This window comes from Rhipicephalus sanguineus, chromosome 9, assembly GCF_013339695.2.
Source record: "Rhipicephalus sanguineus isolate Rsan-2018 chromosome 9, BIME_Rsan_1.4, whole genome shotgun sequence".
Classification (NCBI taxonomy): domain Eukaryota; kingdom Metazoa; phylum Arthropoda; class Arachnida; order Ixodida; family Ixodidae; genus Rhipicephalus; species Rhipicephalus sanguineus.
In genome coordinates this window covers 5187790-5210202 of record NC_051184.2, presented here as the reverse complement: position 1 = coordinate 5210202, position 22413 = coordinate 5187790, and the positions used below count along the sequence as shown (strand labels likewise).

General features: G+C 48.4%; 1 protein-coding gene across 3 annotated transcripts in view; it reads right to left on the bottom strand.

Annotated features, from left to right (window-relative positions):
- Nucleotides 1–22413, bottom strand: part of LOC119404476 (latrophilin Cirl) — a 355375-nt gene that overhangs the window by 31499 nt on the left and 301463 nt on the right. For all 3 annotated transcript variants that reach the window (XM_037670981.2, XM_037670983.2, XM_037670982.2), the window contains 3 exons: nucleotides 16162–16318; nucleotides 15016–15314; nucleotides 7351–7503 (listed from right to left, as the gene is read on the bottom strand). In XM_037670981.2, coding sequence (XP_037526909.1) covers nucleotides 7351–7503; nucleotides 15016–15314; nucleotides 16162–16318 — 609 coding nt within the window. The remainder of the gene's footprint in view (nucleotides 1–7350; nucleotides 7504–15015; nucleotides 15315–16161; nucleotides 16319–22413) is intronic.

Genomic DNA, 22413 nt, shown 5'->3' with positions numbered 1-22413 from the left:
TGACAAACTGTTGAGATCGAATAGGAGTGGCCCTTTAGTTTGACCAGGGATTCTTTGCCAGGGATAAATAATAGACGCATATTGCACGCTGCATGTTAATTTATGACCCCCTCCCACCCCCACCCTCTCCCCCCGCCTTTTTTTTTTCTTACTGCAAGGGGTCCTTCATCACTACCACCAGTCCACAAGGGGTCCCCAAACCATCTATGGCTGAGAACCACTCCTCTAGCTAATCTTCCCGTCATAACCATACCGGCAACGATCAAGCCCGGTTCCTAATGCTAATTTAACTGTTCTCGTTTACATGAGATCAGCATAGAAAGCTGAACGGACTGCATTTGTAAAAAACTCACAGGTTCCCTCACGCATTCGCTTAAGACGAGTCCAAAGCGAAAGCCATGCTCTTCTTTTTTTGCTCGGTCGATCTATTGATCCTCACCCCCCCCCCCCTCCCTCCGAAAGCTTTTTGCGCCTAACGTGCTTTTTCACTGCCTCCAGTGGCTCAGAGGCATTGGAAGCTTTCTGCACATCACCTGGTTTTGCATTGCCTCTGTGATCGGCTTACCTTTCAAGCAACACATCACATGACCATGACATCAAGCGACGATGTCATATGTGATGACGTCATCACGTGACGTCACGTTATGTGACGCCGTAGTGACTTCATGATGACGTCACAAAAGTTCGCTATCTGTGACGTCATTATGACGTCATACAGTGACATCATCGGTTGATGGTGATTGTTTTGCATCACTCGTGTCGACGACGGCGCCGCGGGGCGACGGTCGACGCTAACGGTCAATTTTCGCGTTCGATGAGGCAACTAAGGCTTTTGCCTTAATACATGGCAAACCTTCCGGTCGCTAACCCCCTTCCTCACGTCTCTGCGTCGCTGTTACAGATGCAACAACAACAACAACAACAACAACAACAACAACAACAACAACAACAACAACAACGTTGAAGATGAACGCGTCTAATGTCCTCGTATACGGCATATCTCAGCCCGTCGTCAAACACACGCACGTGGTCTTCCCCATGACGGTCTTATTTGCAAGGCGCTCACGGCCGCTGTTTGCCGCGCTGTTCTTCTGCAGAGTCAATTAAGAAAACGTTTTGTCCCGCCATCATTTTTACGTTCTCTGTTTTCTTTCCTTCTTTCTTTATTTATTTTTCTTTCTTTTTTTGGATACCCTTAATGCCCGCGGGATGTTTGCACGCCGGAAAAAGAGGTAGACTGTATGCGTACATCCGCGCGTATTGTTTACCGCTTTCTTTTTTTTTTTTTGCGCTCCTTTATTGTTTTGCATGCGTGCAGTGGCCTCTTTGCGTAATTAATGAAAGAGCCCGTGAGACGCGATCGTAAACACGACGCGAGAGACGGCGAATGCGTCAGTACAGACGGAAGCAAAACATTGCGTTATATTATTATTTTTCACGTGCAGCCATTGTCTTAATTATTACTTCGCTTTCAGAAAAAAAATACGAAAACGGAAAAACGTGACTGGCGTCTGATGCATGCTCGCTAGCGCTGAATGATTCCATGGCTTTTCTATTTTTAATTCTTTAAACGCTGGTTTCCAGGCGTCTAATTTCAAATTAACCATAAGCGAATGTGAACCAGCGAGTCATTTTAAACGTTCCATATGCGGGAAACGGCTGCTTAGTATTCCAGTGTTGCCACTGGCTTAAAATTTAACACGAAAGCCTGTGGATTACATAACTTTTTCATGAATACGCATCTGCTGGCCGCATCGCATATCATTCAGTGTCCCCCCCCCCCACTTTTTTTTTAATAACGCGAAAGCTATATTGAAACACAGTACCGGCTTGAATGCTAATTGGCCGTTCCCCGTAACAGTGAATACCCCAGCGAACAGGGTCCGCTGCTCTTAAAATGGAAACAACTTATTAGTATTCAAGGCGTTTGCAGACAGCTTAAATTCAGAAAGAATTAAGCGCGCCGATTAATCTTTCAACTGCGTCAGGCATCATATCGAGCACTCCAACGAATTGAACGCGTTACTCATAACAGGCTGACATGTTTTTTAACAGATTAGTTAACAGGAAACAGTTAGGAGGAAGCATTGCGTAATGCGAAAGAAAGAAAGAAAGAAAGAAAGAAAGAAAGAAAGAAAGAAAGAAAGAAAGAAAGAAAGAAAGAAAGAAAGAAAGAAAGAAAGAAAGAAAGAAAGAAAGAAAGAAAGAAAGAAAGAAAGAAAGAAAGAAAGAAAGAAAGAAAGAAAGGAAAAGGTGCGTCAGGCACGCAGGCACCTAGGCTTCGCTTGCCCCCATTCTCCCTATAGGGCAAATGCTCCTGAATTCCTTCTTGCCACACGAAAAGTATTTTTAGCTGCAGAGGTCGCATTAATTTCTTCGTCCTCTTTCGTCTTCTTAATCTTTTTTTTTTTCTCTCCGAAAAAGCTACACCGTTTACGGTGTACCCGCGATAATTACTCCTCAAGCGAAGCGAGCCGATAAGAGATCCGTAAACTGTATAGCGCTGTCGGGGCTTATCGCGCAGGCACTATTCATCTTAGCCCTCGCGAGCCAGTTAAGTAGCGTTCCTTCCTCCGTTGACAGCAATTTTCCGGCGCTCGGGCCACGCAACTACTCTCTTAGCTCCAGACCTCGTATTCCATCGAAAGAACCCGCCGCATTTTCTATTGACGGCAATTTCTCTGCGTAAACACTGCAGAAGCCCGACGGACCCGTCGTAACAAATACCAGCTTTATCTCGCTTCGTTGTTTCAGTTTCGAGGCTGGGCTTCGAAGGACGCTACAAGAGGAAAAACGCAAATGAAGAAAAGATGAAAAAAAAAAAGAAGGAAAAACCTAGCGTGACGACGATGCCGGCCGTGTCGTCCATTCAAAATTGATCGCCGCAGCCGCGCAGCCATTCACTTATCCTTAATTTGCCAGAGGGTTCTCCCGTTCCCGGGTCGGTACTACGGGCCTCCCGGCCACGACCGTCGCCGCGTTTACAACCCAGAGCTCGGCAGCTCGGCGCACGCCGATAGTGTATGCCGAGGCTCGGTGTATAGATTGGCGCGCTGTGTAGTGGGTACGGGGATAGGGGGGTGCTCGATATTATAACGCATCACGAAGGGACGCGATAACAATAACAACAAAAACAGAAACAGAAAGCGGCAGCAGCGACGGAAACGACTCGAGAAACAAGGGCCGAGAGCGCACGCGTCAAGCCTATAAACGGCGAAACAGAGTCGACCATCGGATAGGTGCCCTCGTCACTCTTTTGTTGGTTCTAGTTGGTTCATTAGTTGGGTCATTACTTCAGAAAAATGTGTTCGTCAGTTCGTGTCTTCACTTCGTCCCCGTCCTTTTTTGCACCATACCTATTTTTTACAAGTTTGTAGTTGCGTGCAGCCTTGTGGGACGTGTACGCGGCAAGCTTTGTCGTCGGGTGTATAGGATCAGTGCCAGCGTATTTGGACCTTTTATCCACTGCACTGTATGCAACCCGTTTGTTGTTGATGATAACATTTAAGAAAAGAAGCACAAATTGCGCACAGAAACCGAACGAATACGGCAGCGCAACGGTTACAACAGGGTACAACGGACCCTCTACACCGACACGGTTCGAATCCCGACTGACCATGCATTGATACCTTTAAAGAGAGAAAGATTGTTTTGTATAACGTGACAGCTGCGAGGACCCTCAGTCCAAAGTCACGCTACGCTGGCCTAGCACACTACTTTGAAGCACATAATCGTCACAAAGAGGCGAACGTTCAATAGAAAGTGTACTACGGCGCAGTGAATAAAATATTCAACCATTTCGGGCAGCTTCTTCCTCGGGAGTCCATTTTTTAATCAGGAGCAGAGGAATGCCGGCCGATGCCTCTCTGTATAGTGGACACGTACAGCACATGCATATATATATATATATATATATATATATATATATATATATATATATATATATATATATATATATATATATATATATATATATATATATATATATATATATATATATATATATTGTTACGTACTCTGGAGTAGCGTAAGGGGGTTTTTAATGGGCACAGAGACCGCGGAAATCGTAGGAGCTACGTCGTCGTCCTCTTTCTCTACCCGCGCTCCCCTTGTTTTTCACCGACTGTGACACTTCGTATCATTCCTCCTCTTTCAGACGAAGCCCTCTGGGCGAGTCATTCTTGTGTCCTTCGTGTATACGGCTTCAGGCGGGCAACATGCGTCACCTCGGTCTTGCATGAACGTCGGCCACTAGTAGTCAGACGTGCGATTTCGTAGTTTACCTCGCTTAGACGATGGAGGATCACGAACGGACCGGTGTAGTGTGCGAGTAGCTTTTGGCTCAAGCCACGTCTACGTATTGGGGTCCAGAACCAGAGCATGCGCGAACTCCGGCTACTCTTGCATAGGCCTCCTGAAAGTTGTTGGGGTGATGAGATGTTTGCTGACATCGAAGCAGCTCTTCTCTGACAATCTGCCGTATTGTGAAGGCAAGGTCGTTGGGCGACACTGTTTCGACGCTAGCCACAGTTGGGACGTTAGACAAGCGGCCGAATTTCGGAGAGATCCGTCGCATCTTCAGCGATTCAAAGGTACGGCAGTGCTTCATCACGTCAGACACGGAGTTCAGGCTTTCCTTTCCAATTAAGAAATTGTACACGTCTTCGGCTATACCCTTAAGAACGTGTCCAACCTTGTCTTCTTCAGACATCCTAGCATTGACTATCTTGCACAGCTTCAAGATTTCTTCAATGTATGTCGTGCATGTCTCTCCTGGAAGCTGTGCCCTCTGAGCCAATGTCTGCTCCGCGCGCTTCTTCTTTGCGTCAGAATCACCGAAGCACTTCTGCACTTCTTCGACAAAACGGTCCCAAGTCGTAAACATGTCCTCGTGGTTCTCGTACCACATGAGAGCGGTGTCAGTTAGCGAAAACACAACATGCCTGAGCTGTGCTTCCGAGTCCCAGCCGTTGCTCCTGCTCACCCGCTTATAGTTCTTGAGCCACACGTCGACGTCTTCTTCTGAGGTTCCGCCGAAGTTTGGTGGCACTCGGTAGTAGGGCACGGAACCCGTCGGAGTTGGCGTCGAAGAAGCAGAGGTCTGCCCTTGGGACATTTCGATTGGCGAAGGCGGGAGTCCAGCAAGGCGGCGGCTGCGGCGAAGTTGAGGTAGTGAAGCTTCCGTTGTTGGGTTCGTCTTACCCAGCACCACCCACCAATCTGTTACGTACTCTGGAGTAGCGTAAGGGGGTTTTTAATGGGCACAGAGACCGCGGAAATCGTAGGAGCTACGTCGTCGTCCTCTTTCTCTACCCGCGCTCCCCTTGTTTTTCACCGACTGTGACACTTCGTATCAATATATATATATATATATATATATATATATATATATATATATATATATATATATATATATATATATATATATATATATATATATATATATATATACAGGGTGTCCCAGCTATCTTTAGCCAAGGGATAAAAAATACAATATTAGAGGCAGGCGAGTGAAATGACTTGCAAATTGCTGACAGCCACCTTGCGCACTACAGACAATTTTTTGTTTTGTAATTAACTAATTTGTTAATTAGCACGATTTAACTAAACTGCTAAATATTGACTTTAGGCAAAAAATGCTGCTTGCAAAGTTCGAGAGCGTCTTCAGAAACACCCATTGCATCATTTGCGATAAAGAAAGTCTCACGTATACCATTTTTTCCAAGCTGCAAAGAAAGCCCGCGAAATACAAAAAGAACCACGTAACTAGCGCGCTCGCGCGCCGCGAGGATGCTGCCCTCAGCCGTGGTTTGAGCGAACGAAATCAGCTGCGGCCGGGAATCGGCGTCTCCGTTGCAGCGGTAGGCCGATAAGTTAAAGGTGGTTTCTTGGCCCGCGCTCGCTACAACTTGCACCGTCAGGCGCGCAGCTGGCTGGCAACGGGCCAAGAAACCACCGCCCACTTATAGGCCTACCGCTGCAACGGAGCCGGCGAGTCGTGGCCGCAGCTGATTTAGTTCTCTCAAACCACAGCTGAGGGCAGCATTCTCGCGGCGGGCGAATGCGCTGGTCACGTGGTTCTTTTTGTATTTCGCGGGCTTTCTTTGCAGCTTGGAAAAAATGGTATACGTGAGACTTTCTTTATCGCAAATGATGCAGTTGGGGTTTTTGAGGACGCTCTCGAACTTTGCAAGCAGGATTTCTTGCCTAAAGACAATATTCGGCAAATTAGTTAAATCGTCCTAATTAACAAATTAGTTAATTACAAAACAAAATATTGTCTGTAGCGCGCAAGGTGGCTGTCAGCAATTTGCAACTGATTTCACTCGCCAGCCTGTAATATTGCATTTTTTAACCCTTGGCTAAAGATAGCTGGGACACCCGGTATATATATATATATATATATATATATATATATATATATATATATATATATATATATATATATATATATATATATATATATATATATATATATATATATGATCGCGCGTATGTGCAAAGAGTGCGTGCGTTGGTGTTCGCGAGGCATCCCAATAATTGCGCTAATTATCGGCTTTCATTAATCTCTCCTTATTAGCGCCTTTTATTCCCCGGCCCTGGAGACGGCCCAACGACGCCGCGTTCTCTCTTTTGTGTTTTCCTTTATTTTCTTTCGTCAGTTTGACAGTTTTATTTCGTTATCTCTCTGTTACCTGCAAGCAGAGCGTGCTCGTCATCTTTTTTTTTTTTTTTCGCTTTCATTTCGCATTCGCCGACGCTATACGTAGTTTCGCATGGGCGCCGGCATGCCTCTGAAGCTGCGCTCGTTTTCGTCTTCTAATCACGCGTGGCATTTCCGTTCGCGACGCCATATTAGTGGAGATTAATCGCAGTTCCCGGTATGACGCGACTGTCGTCCTGCATTTACAATACGGAAGAAAGCAAAGCTATATGTATACGCTAAAAAAAAACTGTGCCCTGTGATGGCAGAGCAGAGTGCAGTCTCTGTTTGACGCGGTATGGTGAGCTGCATTCGCGTTCGAATCAACCTCCTTGGTTCGAATACGACTTGCTGCGTGCGATTCCGCGATTAGCGGAGTCGTATTTCGCTCATTTGCAAAGACTTTGAGGTTTTCTAGAAGAAACCAGTAACACAGAGATGAACACTGAGAGGTATCTGTCTGGAAAAAGATAACAATATTAAACTTGTACGGCGTGAGAGGAAAACGTTCTTTCCTCGCTGAACGCTAGCGTTTTATACTGCCCCTACTAAGATTGCGGCCACGGTCGCCATCTTAGAGTGGGTACGGCTTCACTGCAGCAATTCTTTTTAAACCTCACTGGCAGCGATACTGGATATACACTCACCGGTGGCTCCGCCGGGACACTTTTGCACAGCCGTGTTTCCAGCTCTGGTCCAGTTCCACGAGAGCTCCCGGGAAGTGGTGGGCGCGCAGTACTCCTCGGCACCGCCGCCGCCAGGGGTCGCGTCGAACGACGGGTCCTCGGTGACCGCGCCACCTGCTTGCACGAGCGAAAACAACACGGGTGGTGTTCGTCAGATGCGTGAAAACGAAAGTTAGACTGTAATGCATCAGATGCGTGCAAATAAATGTTAGACTGTAATGCACTTGTGGTACGGACACTTCACCCATAAGATCGATAGAGATTCAACAAGTTTCATTGGCGGCTAACAAGAAATGAAATGAAAATGGACGTTCAAACGTCGCACATAATATGTAGGCGGACTAGGTCAGTTCGGAAGGTAAACGTCACAACATGACAGGTATAGTAAGCATGCGCCGAGACTCGCAACAATCGGACCTTGACTTGGTCGAGTCAAGTTCATATGGTGAGTGGGGCCTGAGACAGGACACTGGGGCACCATTGCAACGACTTGCAACTTTAATTAAGTTGGAACAGAAAGACCGTCGAATCACGTACTATAGTGTTCACCTTATGGTGTTATGACGCTATCTGTAAGGAGAGCGTCCTAACGGTAGTGTTAGGACGCTAAGGACAGTTAGCACGCTGTCACCTTTCATTCCGCTCCAGTCGCTACAACAACAACAACAACAACAACAACAACTACTACTACTACTACTACTACTACTACTACTACTACTACTACTACTACTACTACTACTACTACTACTACGACGACGACGACGACGACGACGACGACGACGACACAATGTAGACTAAGACAGACAGCTTCGCTGTTATAAAGATACTGCAAGTTCATGCACTGCACTAAAAAATTAACCTATTACGCCGTCTTCCTCTCTCCCCCCTGTTTCCGGCAGTACAACGTTTATACAAGACGAGGTTAAACGCGAGCGGCATCTCAAAACAAGAACATCCGCGCTCGACGCTGGCACGCTCTCCTCCGGGTCTGCATTCTGAGCTTCATCCTTCCCAAAGTTTGCGTAAGATGCGCGCCAAGAACACTTGTGAGGAAGCCGGCTAGTGTGGAAGCGGTAAGAAAGAAAGGCGGGACGATGTTTCGAACAAAGACCACCCTTTCACATCTCGACTAGACGCTGCGGGCTCGGCGGCAGAGACAGCGAGCAAGTAAGCGGGGAGCCAGTCAGCCAATCGTACTCCATGCTAGTCTCGCTCCGGGGCACAGCCAGCGACGACGGTGAGCGAGTTTTGGTCTAGACCCTTCCCCGCTTCGCTCGGCTTTCAATTACGCCATCTTTGTTTTATTCTTGTTTTTTTTGTTTTTTTTTAAGCTCCACAGAGAGACGGAGAGAGCTGAAAGGATTCAGTCGTCGAGCGCTCCAAGATAAGCGGCCGGCGTGTTCCGAGTTAAAGTGAGCACGACGGCGCATGCTGTGCGGGTCGCATTTTTCTGGGCAAACAGAGAGCGCCATTGTAATACTGTCAGTCTGCGGGAGCGAGAGTGGAGTGCGCACGCGCGCGTCGCGGTGACGGCATCAACGAGATCGGTAAAAGCTCAGATTAGATAGACAGGTTAGATTAAATAGGCAAGCAACCTGTGTATTGGTATGATTTTTTTTTTCGGATTGTTCATGTTTAGGTACCGTTCAGTATTATTCTTTGGTTTTTTTTTTGTTTTGTTTTTTTTTTTTTTTTTTCGCTGCATAACTTCGTGATATGGAGTAGTCGAGGCAATATGGACCTCAACCTCTCCACAGCAAAACAGTTAGAACAGAACAGAACAGAACAGGCGGAATAGACGGATTGCGCGATAGCTTATAATTGTTTGAAGTTCTCTTCACGATGCTGCTGAAGCTGTTTGTGAGTGACCATAGCAACCTTGCGTAATACCGCTTGTGGGATTAGAATGAATGAATGAATGAATGAATGAATGAATGAATGAATGAATGAATGAATGAATGAATGAATGATAGATAGATAGATAGATAGATAGATAGATAGATAGATAGATAGATAGATAGATAGATAGATAGATAGATAGATAGATAGATAGATAGATAGATAGATAGATAGATAGATAGATAGATAGATAGATAGATAGATAGATAGATAGATAGATAGATAGATAGATACTTTGTGCGAGGGCGTCGACATGCATCACGACACGATGAACGAAAGTGCGGCATGCAATGTGAACTTCCGTTAATACCACTTTCGCGTTACACCAAACTCTCGTGATAACGAATGTTCACGATAATTCTACAAGTGGCGACTTATGGGGTGTCCTAACCAGCGTGATGGGTAGGTTTTCCTTATATATATATATATATATATATATATATATATATATATATATATATATATATATATATATATATATATATATATATATATATATATATCGGGCTATTACTGTCTATTACTGCAATATCAGACCCACTCGATATCATCGCAGTCTAAAAGGTCATTATTGGACATTTAAAAAAAAATAAAGAGGAATATTGAAGTTGACCTGTATGTTTTGGGGAGGAAGGCGACAGGCTGCTAACCCGGCAACGTTCTTAACGAGGCCATCACCCAAACGAGGCAATGGCCGCTAGAGGGCCATGAGCGCCATTCTGGTGTGGCGTATGCGTTCGCTGTATATAGTGTACGTACAGTTGGGGAGGGAGTAAGAATACTTCTTTCTCTCTTTTCGGGCCCCGAGCGTGTTCCTCTCTTTATTCGAGATGAAAGCTATCAAACCTTCGCTGTGGGTCCGCGGCGCTTCTTTGCCTCGAGAGGGAAAAAAAGGAGCAAGCTTAGGGAAGAAAGGAGGGGATAGGCGCGTCGCATAAATAATGAGCGTCGACAATGAGCGTGACGACGGGCGCTTAACTCACTTCCTTTTCTCTTCTTCATTCTGTTCTCTCATGCGTCGAACACAGAGGAGCCGCCGCCGCCCGAACTGAGCTCGGTTGAAATGTGCGTAGAAGAGACACTTACGGAGCACCATCCCCATGCGACCTGACCTTCCCCACTACCCATTTTCACTTTCCCTTTACTTTGTCTCGCCTCGGCTTCGAGCTTCGGCTTCGGCCTCATCTTCATCCTCCAAACCGTCGCCCATTTGACGACAATCTCGTCGAGGAAAAAACGGGACGAAGCTCCCTAGGCGTTCAGAGGAAGAAGGGGAAGAAGGAGGGATGTTTTAGCCTCGGGCTGACGGGGGGACCCGGTTACTCTGCTGGTGCCGCCCGTGAAACAATGCGCTCGCAATCTCGTTTTAATGCGCGCCTCTTCTTCCATCCCCTTGTTTTTTCGTCAAGCCGGTGTTCGAGGTGCTGCCGCCACCATCCATGCAAGTCGGCTATGGCAAGCACCCAACCTTATTTCACTCACGTTCGCTCGCGTGTGCTCGCTCCCCACTTCATCCCATTTGCGAGGCTCTCTAACGGGTTTGATTTAGCTTATTTTTTTCGCTAGATGCATTTTCACGTGCGGGAACAGAGTATGGAAGGAGCGAGAACACTTTCGAGTCGTTTAACGATCAGCAATATTGTGAGGCGCAGAAACGGGCAACGGGGTTAAAAAAAAAACGAAAATAAAGCCGATAAACAGGAGAAACAAAGTATGCGCGTAAACGCGTTCGATTATGGCGGCTCGGACGCTCGCTACGACCTCAAGGTCTAACAAAAGCACAACGTGCTGCCTGTGACTGACCCGAAAATTTTCGGTCGACAACGCACGCCGCGTCGGCCACGCTCAGAAGAAATTAGCTTTAGAGTTTATTAGTCTGTTAACTAGCGATGTTAGAGCGACAATTCTTAATGGGTATTTCTCGCCTTTGCTGACAGCGCGACGATCAGAAAAAAAAATAAGACACCCACAGCGCATATGTTGTATGTCCGCATCGCAGTGGCCCTCGGACTGGCACGTATTCGTCGCGTGTTCCACAGTGTCGGTTTCATAGCACCGTCTGCTTCATAACGTCGTCTGTTACATGGCGTCATCTGTTTCACAGCATCTTCTATTTCATAGCGTCGTCTGAATCATAGCACCATCTGTTTCATAGCGCCGCACACTTCATATCACAATCTCTTTCATAGCACCAACTGTTGCACAATATCATCTGTTGTATAACACCGTCTGTTTCACAGCGTCGTATATTTTGCGGCGGCGCGCAAGTCTGGCCAGACGTAGGGATTCAAGCTATCTCGTTGCGACGCGCCACGTCGACCGCAGACGATCGTCTCAGTCGACGTGCCATGGCGTGCGAAACGGAATGCCTGGCGTGCAAAAACGGAAAGTGAACGCGCGCACATCGCGAGACGAGACGGGGCGAATGCCTAAATCTGGAAACAAAGCGTAGTAGGGATGTGAGGGGTCCAGACACAATGGCGGCGGGTGCAGACGAGTATCGGGATCTATTTTTCGGTATATACCAAGTCGGGGGGCGGCGCCATCTCCCAACGAGCTGGACTAAAAAGAAACAGATCGAAGTCGTTGCCTAAGGCTGACAAAAAGATACAGCTTGCAGTTAGATACGAGGTTTTTGCAGCGCGCAGCGGACCGCCGACGCGAGCCAAGGAGCGCTTTGCTTATCGGCGTATACCTCTGGAAACAGCACGAGACAAGGGCACCGCTGGACCACGGCACGGGGCGAACATTGTCTGTGCCGGCGTTTGTTACAAAGCGGTACCCTCCCGCTCCCCCCTTCAAAGCGAGGGAAAGCAACGTAGGCGGCAGCGGAAGAGATCCGATGACGCGATAACGGCCCAGGAAGAAGCGGCGCGGCGATCCGTTGTTCGTCTACGAACGAATAGGAAGCAAGAGCATAGAAGCAGGCATCGCCCCCCCCCCCTCCCCCGCCCCCCTCTTTCGTACAACGCCCACCACATCGCCCTCATCACATATAATGACGCCGCAGATATGTACATTTTTTTTTTTTTTCGAACGCGCGCGCCACTTCCCGCCTCACCCAGTTTGAAGCCCGTGTTTCTCTTTCGTCTAATAAAACTGAAACAAAAACCAAAAACACCTCCCCGCCCCCAACGCCGCGCGCGCAAGAGCGATTTGTGAAAGTCCCCTCCTCCTCTCACCCTAAAGTGCAACACGCTCCCGCACCTTTCACTCTTTCCACGACCATGTATGCATTTCGAGAGATACGAATCTGCGAATGCGACCCGCGCCGCAACGCGCGCTCGAGGCGCGATACCGATATACATGAACACTACACGACACGTTGTGCTGTCCCAGAACACGCACACACACGCACACACACACACCTTCGTTTCAAGCAGCGGCGATCGGTCGCAACTCAGTGGGGGCGCGTTTCGACCGGGGCGCTTTCCCAGAGAGAAAACCTTCAAAACACGGAGCGGCTTTGTCTTCAAACGAGATGGGGAGGCATTTCTTATCTGTTCTGTAAGGCCCGTTACTCTTATCCCCGCCTAGCTTTGCTGCTGTTTTCCTAATCGAGTTTCCACTGCTCTTCTTCGCTGGTTTGGAAACAACGCGGCCGTGTCTTCGTAAAAGAAGATGAAACGCCCGATTTGTATCGGAACCTGCCACCGGGGATACACGCTCGAAGAGGTGTGCTAGAGGTCGTTCCGTTTGTCTCGCGACTTGTGCATGCCCGCGTGCTTGTGAATGCGGTTATCTCTCCTCCCCCTTTGTTTTTGCTTTTGTTTTTCATAACGATCACGCCGCGTCGATATATTCAGGGAAAAAAGAAACAGCGGGTGTCCCGTCTCATGGCCTTGAAACCTGTCGCTATCGCGACGTCCGATCTGAAGGTTTGCGCGACACTTCCGCGCGGAAATCGAAGTGGACTATGGCGGCGATTTCGGGCGCAAGAAAACGAAGCAACAAAGTTATGTTTTTTGATCTCGTGGAAAGTCGCACGGTGACAACATATGTCGTTGTTTCGTGCCTTTATTGAGCATGTTTGTTTGTTTGCGCTAGCAGACAAACGACGGGAATGTCAGAAAACCCGCAACTGCCTTCTTTTACTACGTATCGCCTAAGCGACAATGCAGCTGAACCCCTCTACAACGAAATTTTACCTGTATAATGAAGAATTTATAGCGTCCCTCTAGGATGTTTCGCTTCCGTTAGGGTGCGCAGTTTTCAAAACGGTTGCTTCAGCGTTACGGTGTGCGTCACGACGTTAATGTATACAGCTGACTGTCCACTATCATAAAAACACTATAAAATAACACATACGAGCTACTGTACATTGTACAATTTAATGCGCACCGCAGTACAATGTGCTGCGGTTCGACGCAGTACGCTGTGCTGCGTCGCAGTACACGACGTAGTCGCGCCGTACAATGTTCCGCAAACTATACCACCGTTCATTCGCCGCTAATTTTCGTTTTCTCTTGCGTAGTGGACTGTGAGTCAGATCACACGCCCGCGAAACCAACCTCTATACGTGTCAGGATGTACAAAAACAATTATGTGACAACCGCAGTACAATGGGAAGTTAGAATATTTGGAGATACTTTCTAGACACAGTTGTAAACTAACTCGTGAAGTAATCGAAGCCTTTCACAATCAAAGAATGGGAGACGCATGCGTTAGCCATGCGTCAATATCGTTAACAGACAAGGAGTTTGCGTCTCTTCTTGACACGTGTAATGTTAAGCGACATGTTTAATTTTCTCACTTTCGCGCATGTCTGCTATGCTCGGCTTTGTTTTTTGTATGTTTTAACGCGATAGCGTTAGAGAGCTCGTGTCGCAGAAATTCCGGTGTCGGCGTCGGCACCGCTGGTTGTGAGCGAAAAATCGTCCGTGACCGAAAAATCGAGACAGAAGCAAATAAAACAAAGAACAAAAATCTTCGGTTCCACTGAGGATCGAACCCGGGGCCTTCGCGGGGCAAGCAGGTGTCCTACCACAAAGCCACCATGTAACTTGCAGCTGCTTCGGAAAAAAACACTGCATAAATGCCATGTAGTGGAAAGAGTCTCCTTAACTCATTTTGTTCGGCAGGTGTCACGACGAAAACGAGCCCATTCGGCGATTTGTAGGTGCATAGGCGAGGCCATCAAACTACGTCGAAAAAGGCCGGGATAGTGCAGCCATTGCCGCTAAAAACGCACACGAACTTTCAAACAGCTCTAAAGGTGGACAACTATGTCCATCTAGCGGAAAACATTTCAAGCCAACGCCAGTTTCTAGAGGAGGCGTTGATCAAGAAAACAGCAATACCGATACACAAACGCTAGGTAATGTGCTGCCATCTGTGAGGCATTGTGAGAAATATGTCTCAACCCTTTATGGCCTCCGAGATGGCGGACGCGCGGCGCATTTCTTGGAGGCCATGCGACTCGTGCTTTAGATCAAAAACTTGTACCATTCGCGCGCGCGCGCGCGTGTGTGTGTGTAACAATACACATTAATAAGTATGCACTTAGTGGTTGAAGTGCGCACTAGGGGCCGGATTTCGCTATCGCGTTCAACTCTTAAAGGCGAAGCTTAAGGGTCCCCCAATTTTTCTTTTTCTTACTAAATCTTTCAGTTGCGAGACAGCTAGTGCTCGCCCTGTGCCCTCTGTACTACGTATTCGTGTTTTAACGCTGCATCAACCACACTATGTGACAACCGTTGTAAACAGCGTGCAGCCGCCATTTCTTACCTGGCTGACCCGTGGCGAAAGGCGTGAATTCGTGCCAGGGCGGCCTCGAGTCCGGGGTCGGGTATCGGTTCCGGTTGAAGTCGCGCATGTCTGGCACGGGCCTGAGGTCGTCGTCGTCTTCTCCCCCGACGCCCGGTCGCATCGGCGAAGCCGACGTGGTCGACGCCGGACGAGACGTCGTCGGCACAGGGGTCGACGTCGTAGTCGTCGTGGTCGTCGAGGTCGTCGTGGTGGGAGCCGTCGTACTCGGCGCCGGGCGCTTCGACGTCGCCACCGGGGCGTAGCCGTCCTGCTTGGACCTGCGACCGCGAAAGCCGAGAAGATGGGTTACCTAGGTTCTGAGCGTATAATCTTTGTTGTTCACAGCTTGCTACGATTGGCTCATCTGACTGAGTCACAACGAGGTTATTTACAATTAATGCAAGGGTATTTTTTAGTCCATTACATAGCAGGGGAGACGGATGCAAAATGTAAACGATGCAGTGATACCCAGAAAGGGCTTTTGCCAACATTTTATGACAGTTTGTTAAAGTTTTTAGTTATGCGCTGATTGAAAGAATAAGCGCGTAATCAAAACTCCGATATAAACCACCTGACCCCAGTCATCGCTTTATTGACAGTTTGTTAGTTCATCTCGTGCACGATATGGTTAGATGGTATTCTTCAAGCCACGGCGAGATTAAACAACTTAAATATATTTCAATGGATTTCGTACACTGGCCGAAAGCCGTCAGTGACTAACAACAACACAGTATCTAAAAACACAAATAACTAAATGTTCGAAGAAACTCTCCCGTTTTCTTTTTTTCTCCTTTTCAACCACTGGAATGCCGGGGTCGCCCCGCCACGGTGGTCTAGTGGTTATGGCGCTCGACTGCTGACCCGAAGGTCGCGGGATCGAATCCCGGCCGCGGCGGCTGCATTTTCGATGGAGGCGAAAATGTTTGAGGCCCGTGTACTTAGATTTAGGTGCACGTTAAAGAACCCCAGGTGGTCGAAATTTCCGGAGCCCTCCACTACGGCGTCTCTCATAATCATATCTTGGTTTTGGGACGTTAAACCCCAGATATTATTATTATGGAATGCCGGGGTCGCTTTTTAAAACCGTTAGAGAAAGGAACGGGAATGGCCCGACCTTACACATACCTGTGTATATTGGGGACGTTGAGGTTGGGCGATGCCGTGGGGCGGTCCCGCGGTCCCAGCTGTTGCGGGTGCGAGGTGGTGTTCGTCACCGCCGGACCGTGAAGCGGAGGCCTCGGGTGCTCCTTGGCACCCCCGGATGGCGTCGGTGAAGCGGTAGCTACAAGTTGGAAAAATTAATGAATAAATAAACAAAAGATTGCAGCAAAAAATCAGCACGTTGAGTAGAGCATTCCATGAGAAGTAAGCTGGGGTTTCAGAAGCAATCAACCATTACCAAACACCATTATCAAAGTTAAAATTTAAAAAAAAATAACAGAAAGCACACTATAGAAGTGGGACCTAAGAACTCACATAAGACTATGATCAAGGCGAAATACAAATTACAAAATTATTTAACTTTGAAAGCAAGCATCATTCGGGAAGCAGTTACAGACTTCAAGTTAGGACGATACATATCGACGTTATTATTCAATGCTGGCTTATATTGTTCGTAGGGCCACCCTTCCTGAAGGGGCTCACTTATCGTGGGTGCCAGCGAAGATATCCTGGCGCTGCCCTGTACATACGTATGTAACAGGTGAACATACACATGGGCCTACGACGTCGTGATTCAACAAAAAAAAATGTGAAGATTCTGCACGACAACGCGACTTCTCGTGAACTCCTTGCGCGTAACGGCCTCCTCATTGGCGGAAACCAGGTTTTGCCTTCAATACAGCGCAACGCGGCGCGCTTTCTCGGAAATGTACGCTATAGACGTCAAAGGCAGTCGTTTATTTTTCCTATCGACTTCGCCCAGTTTGCCCCCTTTCGCCTTTTCTCAGCCGCGGACGAAGGAGCGCTTCCCCGAAGCGTCACATTTGTTCTCTGGCGCGCCGACCGAGAAAAAAAAAAAAAAAGGCGTTATCGGCGCTTACGCGCTGCCAGCTAGTGCCCAATGTATACAGCTTATGCAGGAACGCGCATACATCCTATATACAACGCGTTTCTTCATCCTTCAGGAAGCACTTTGCGGCTGCGCCATTTTTCCTGGACAGCCGCAGAGGCAACAGCGACGTATTGATGTGAGCGAGAGGCGTTATGTCATTGCCACACTCTATTTATTTCTTCCAATACGTGGCGCTCCTGTAAGACGGGGAGCCCCCCGCGGATCCGAGGCCATACCGCCATCCCATCCTTCCCATCGCATGCGTCGCCTACACAGCGTCAGCCGCTGCCATCTTGCGGTATTCCATGTTAAGTCTTTTCTTTCTTCCTTTTCTTAGGACTCTCAATCTCTCGGGATTCACCGAAATAAGCGGCACAGAAGACGCAAGTGACAGCGTCAGACTTCGAAAATATATACGCATCGCTGTGAAGAGACATAAGTGGTGTCTGACAGGGCGAATATTTACGTGATGCACCGAATTCCTCTTTATAACGCGTCCGCCTAAACACGTGCTTATGTCTAAACGCGTGCAACCCCAAGCCTTCGATTCCACACACGCCGTCTGTCTCTTTTTCTCTTCCGAAAGGTACGCAGACGACACAAAACATACACCAGACGCGACCTCAAAATCGTCTGTTCAAGAAGTTCGGCGTTTGAACAGAAGTACAAGCGGAATATTTTCAGTTTGCATGAATGACATGTTGAGGATCCTTACGCGACTTCGCCCGTGTAAATTTGGGAGCAGTGCTGTCCGAATGTGTCATTTATACAAGATATTAGAGTCCAACGAAATTCCTTAGTGTATAGAGGACAGCATGTAAAGACAAAACAGAGAACTCGTCTGCATATGTTGAGTCACTCAGCTGAACCACATGCGAGCGATCGCGGAACAGTTTCGTCGTGCGCACTGCAGAGATCCCACCTTCGTGCATAACGACAAAACGTCTATAGCTATGCGCGCGTTCGTTGCTAGTCAGCCCCTTTTGTTTACAAATAAGAACCCCTGTACAAGAGCAAAAAAGGAAAACCACTCGCTCAAATCCTTTTTCGACGTTCGGTGGTGCCTTTAGATATATACATCAACTGCGAAAGATGACGCTTTCCGAAAGGAACGGCCAGACAAAGCCGAAAGGATATAGAAACGCGCGAATGCGAACGCGGATAAAAAGAGCCATGGGCGGGTAGGCGCTTGCGGTCGCTTCAGCACGCCGCAAGTCATCTACCACCTCGGGAAGCGATGAATAATAGAGACAAAAAAAGAATAAAAAAAAAAGTCCGCACTACGCCACCGCCCGTCGTCAAAGCGCCCTCTTCTTGCGACGACGACATCAACCGTCTGCGTCGTCGTTGGGTGGAGGAAAGGGGCGTTAGGCTTAGCTAAGCCTGACATCACGTCGTAGCAGACGACACCACGCACGGCCCTTTTTTTGTTCTTCTTTACATATTTCTTACTCTGAACCTTTCACGTCGTCGCCATCGTCGCAAGCTCTCGTATGCATACATGCATGCATAGACGAGAGGGTACGAACGCCGTCCGCCGCTTTTATATCTTGACGATATAGCTTTCTTCTTCGGCGCGCCGAGGTGTACCGCATAGAAAGAACCGGGCAACTTATATCCGTGATGGAAGAGCAGCTATATCGCGCGCGTGCGCCTTCCGACCCATCCTGTATAAAGCCATACAGCTCCCGGACCCGCACCACCGGCCTCGAAAGGCTTCGGGAACCTGTCGATGCGAAGAAAGAAAGAAAGAAAGAAAGAAAGAAAGAAAGAAAGAAAGAAAGAAAGAAAGAAAGAAAGAAAGAAAGAAAGAAAGAAAGAAAGAAAGAAAGAAAGAAAGAAAGAAAGAAAGAAAGAAAGATGAAGGAATCAAGCATGCATGGACGTCTGTTTTTGCCCGCTAAATAAGAAAGGCGTCAAGGTGGCCGGCTATATAGGAAAGGAGGCCCGCGAGGCGGAAGCCCCTAGGTGAGGACGGGGGACGTGAAATGCGTTTTGGTAGTGATCTGTGGCCGCATAGGTGCATACGCGTGCAGCTGCGGCTGTGGCAGCGCGAAATTGCCAATGTCCTTTTTTGTTTCTCTGTCTTCCTATATCGCCCGTTCACATTGCCACCACTTACATCTGGCGGTGGCGCGATGAATCGGTCGTCGACACGTCGCTTCGAGGGGGACCGAATTTATAGCTGCACGAGATGTGTGTGTACGTATATACTGTGGCGTCGCGCTCGAAGGTGTCAGAAAAGCGATCGGACAACGCGGAGCTCTCTCGATTCGAAGTACTTTTGAATTCAAAAAGTCACACGGTGCTTTAGGCATTTGCCTTAAACGACTCGAAGGCGAAAACCACCTTTTTCTTAGACGACTGTATTGATCCCGGCCGCATTTCGAAGGAAGCGAAATGCTTGAGGTCCGTGTATACATAGATTTAGGTGCACGTTAAAGTACCCCAGGTGGTCGACGTTTCCGGAGCCCTCCACTACGGCGTCCCTCATAATCATATCGTGGTTTTGGGACGCAAAACCCCAGCAATTATTATTATTATTACCGCAGCTCCTTACAGATGGCGTAAATATATATATCATCGTGATTTCCAACAAACAGCGTCTGTTGTACCGCCATAACGGTAAGGTTTGTCGAACTATTCCAGGAAAACTTCACGGGTTTAAAAGTTACGCGCTAATTAACCAACGTTTTGTCGACGTCCGCAAAGGGAGGCAATTCACAATTAGCTATCGAGTTATAAATCGCTGCTTCTAAATGCCAGCAAGCCGAACAGAATATATACCGTATCGATCCACCATTTCTATATAACTTTCACAGGCATCGATTTCTGAGAAACGCGAAGCGAGAGAGAGAAAGAGAGAAAGAATGAGATATGACGGCGCCACGAATTGCTGCGCGACCTCACCCGCTAGGACCTCGCTGTAAATTGACCCGTCGAATTAAGTAAAGGCACGTCGCGCGAGCCGGGGATCGACAAATCGACGATGCGTGAAGCAGGAAAGTACACGGGGTTGGGGCGGCTAACCAGACCCAAGGATTCAGACCCTACAAAACGCACACATGGGCAAAAAGCAAGATGCCCCTTCCAAACGACCCTACCAACGCACATGGGTATAAGGCAAGATACCGTGTCTACTCGGATATAATAAGCAGATACTTTTTTTTTTTTCAGTGATATTGTCACGAGTCATTGTGCATGAGCAAATTAGCGTGTTTGCAGAGATCTTGAACTGCAAGTTCCAGACATAAGAACGACACAAAGGCTGTGATTCTGCTGCGACTTAAGTGACGTTCTGATATATTCAGCCGAATATTGCACTGAAATGCAACTGAATGTCGGAAAAATTCACAGGGTCCCTTATGCATTCACCTAAGACGACTCGAATACGAAAGCCATTTTGTTCTTTTTCTTCTCAGTATATGTATTGATGCTTCCCCGCAACCCTCCAAAAGCTTTCCACACTTAGCGTGGCTCTGCGCTGCCTCCAGGAACAGAGGCATCGCAAGTTTTCTGCCCCTCGCCTGGTTTTGCACTGCCTCCGTGATCGGCGCACCTCTGACGAACCGACGGTGTCATGTGATGACTTCATCGTGCGACATCACGCTAAGTCACGTCATGATGACATCACAAATTTTGGCGATCTGCGACGCCATGTGGTGACGTCATCACGTTATGAGTTTTTGCATCAGTCATGTTGACACCAACGCCGCGGGACGCCGACGGTCAATTTCCGCGTTTGATGAGGCATCTAATGCTTCCACCTTAAAAAGCAAATTAAATGTTAACACCTTTTTCCCTTATTTAATCCACCAAAGAAAGCCATCATCTAACGTCGAGGAAATATACCAGCCTATAAAGATTCAGTGGTCGTCTTCGTCGTCAGTTCCCCAAGAAAGGCTTCAATTCGAGGGAATGCGGTATCAGGAGCTCGCGGCCAACCCCACGACGTCTCCTGCCCAGCTGTGTGCAGGAATGCGTGTTCAACCCCGTCGACGCCACGGCAGGAACGCTGTGGGGGAGTGGGTACCGGCGCTCAAACCGCAAGGCTTAATGTCGTCCCGATAGCCGACAGCGACTGGGGTGGGCAGGCAACGCATACCAGGTGACGACAGGAGGAAAGTTTAGAAACGAGTCGACGTGGTGGAACGGAGGAGAGAGAGAAATGGCGGTGGTGGTCGGTTCGAGAGGAGTATATATGAGAATGGCGGTTGGGACAGCTGAGAATACAACACCCCCCCCCCCCAACCCCCACCCCGCGCGGTGCTGCCCCAGCCCCAACTCCCACAATTTCGATTAATCTCATCGGTCATTTCGAGATAGGAGAGAGGAAGCCAGAAGAATCGCTCGAATTCACTCACCGCTCTCGTCCTCGACTCATTTCATCGCTCGCCCCTCACCACAAACATTTCCCGTCTTCGCCACACCGATCGAAGGAACCGCCACGGTAGCTTCGGGGAGAGAAGTTGGTTCATTTTCAACTCCGAAGAAGTGAAGAGCGGTGTGTGTGCGTGTGAGGTATTGAAACGAGAGAACGCCCGAGGTCACGAAGGTATAGTGGAGGGTCTTAAGGCGTCATCTGTCGCCTTCGGCGGAGAGGGCTTGCGGCGAGCGACGCAGTGGATGACATGTTTAATACTCCGGCAGTCTCGACAAAGCCGTGCAGCGAAGCCGGAGCTTCAGGGGAGCCGCCGATGCGATGAATGCGCGGCAGAAAATTGCAGTTCCGCCGACAAAGAACCGCAGGCGTCGCTCATTCGCAACGTCGTCTGCTTTGAAAAGCAGACGACTCTGGCGTTCCCGGATGGATGCCCGACTGTTCTGTACCGGATATAGACCGCCAAAGACGTCACGTGTTTGAGGCGTTCGTGTAGTCGTCCATTGGAAAAGGCAGACAGCTGGCGCGACGTGTCTCGCGTGTTCTGTATACACCCGCTACTTGTCGCGCGTTTGTAGCGTCGTCTGCTGTGGAAAGCGTACGACGCTGAAAACGTCTGTTCCGGAACGCTGCAGACGTCCACAATCGTCTGCTTTGGATAGCAGACGACGACGACGCTTACTGGAAGTAGCCCTGCGGACGCGCACGAAGCGCTTCGAGTACCTGACTCGAGTTCTAGCTTCAGCGACGGCTGCACACCGTTTTAATGAGAACACGGCCTAGACTCGGGCTGCCTGACCAACCCCTTTCGATCCCTCCGGTCACATCTCTCGCCCTTGCGTAGAGTATGTCCGGGCGCCTTGTTCTCCATCCTCCTCAAACGACCACGACGTTGACATCGGCGGCGAACGTGGTTGGACTCTGCGTGCATTCTCAGGCATCG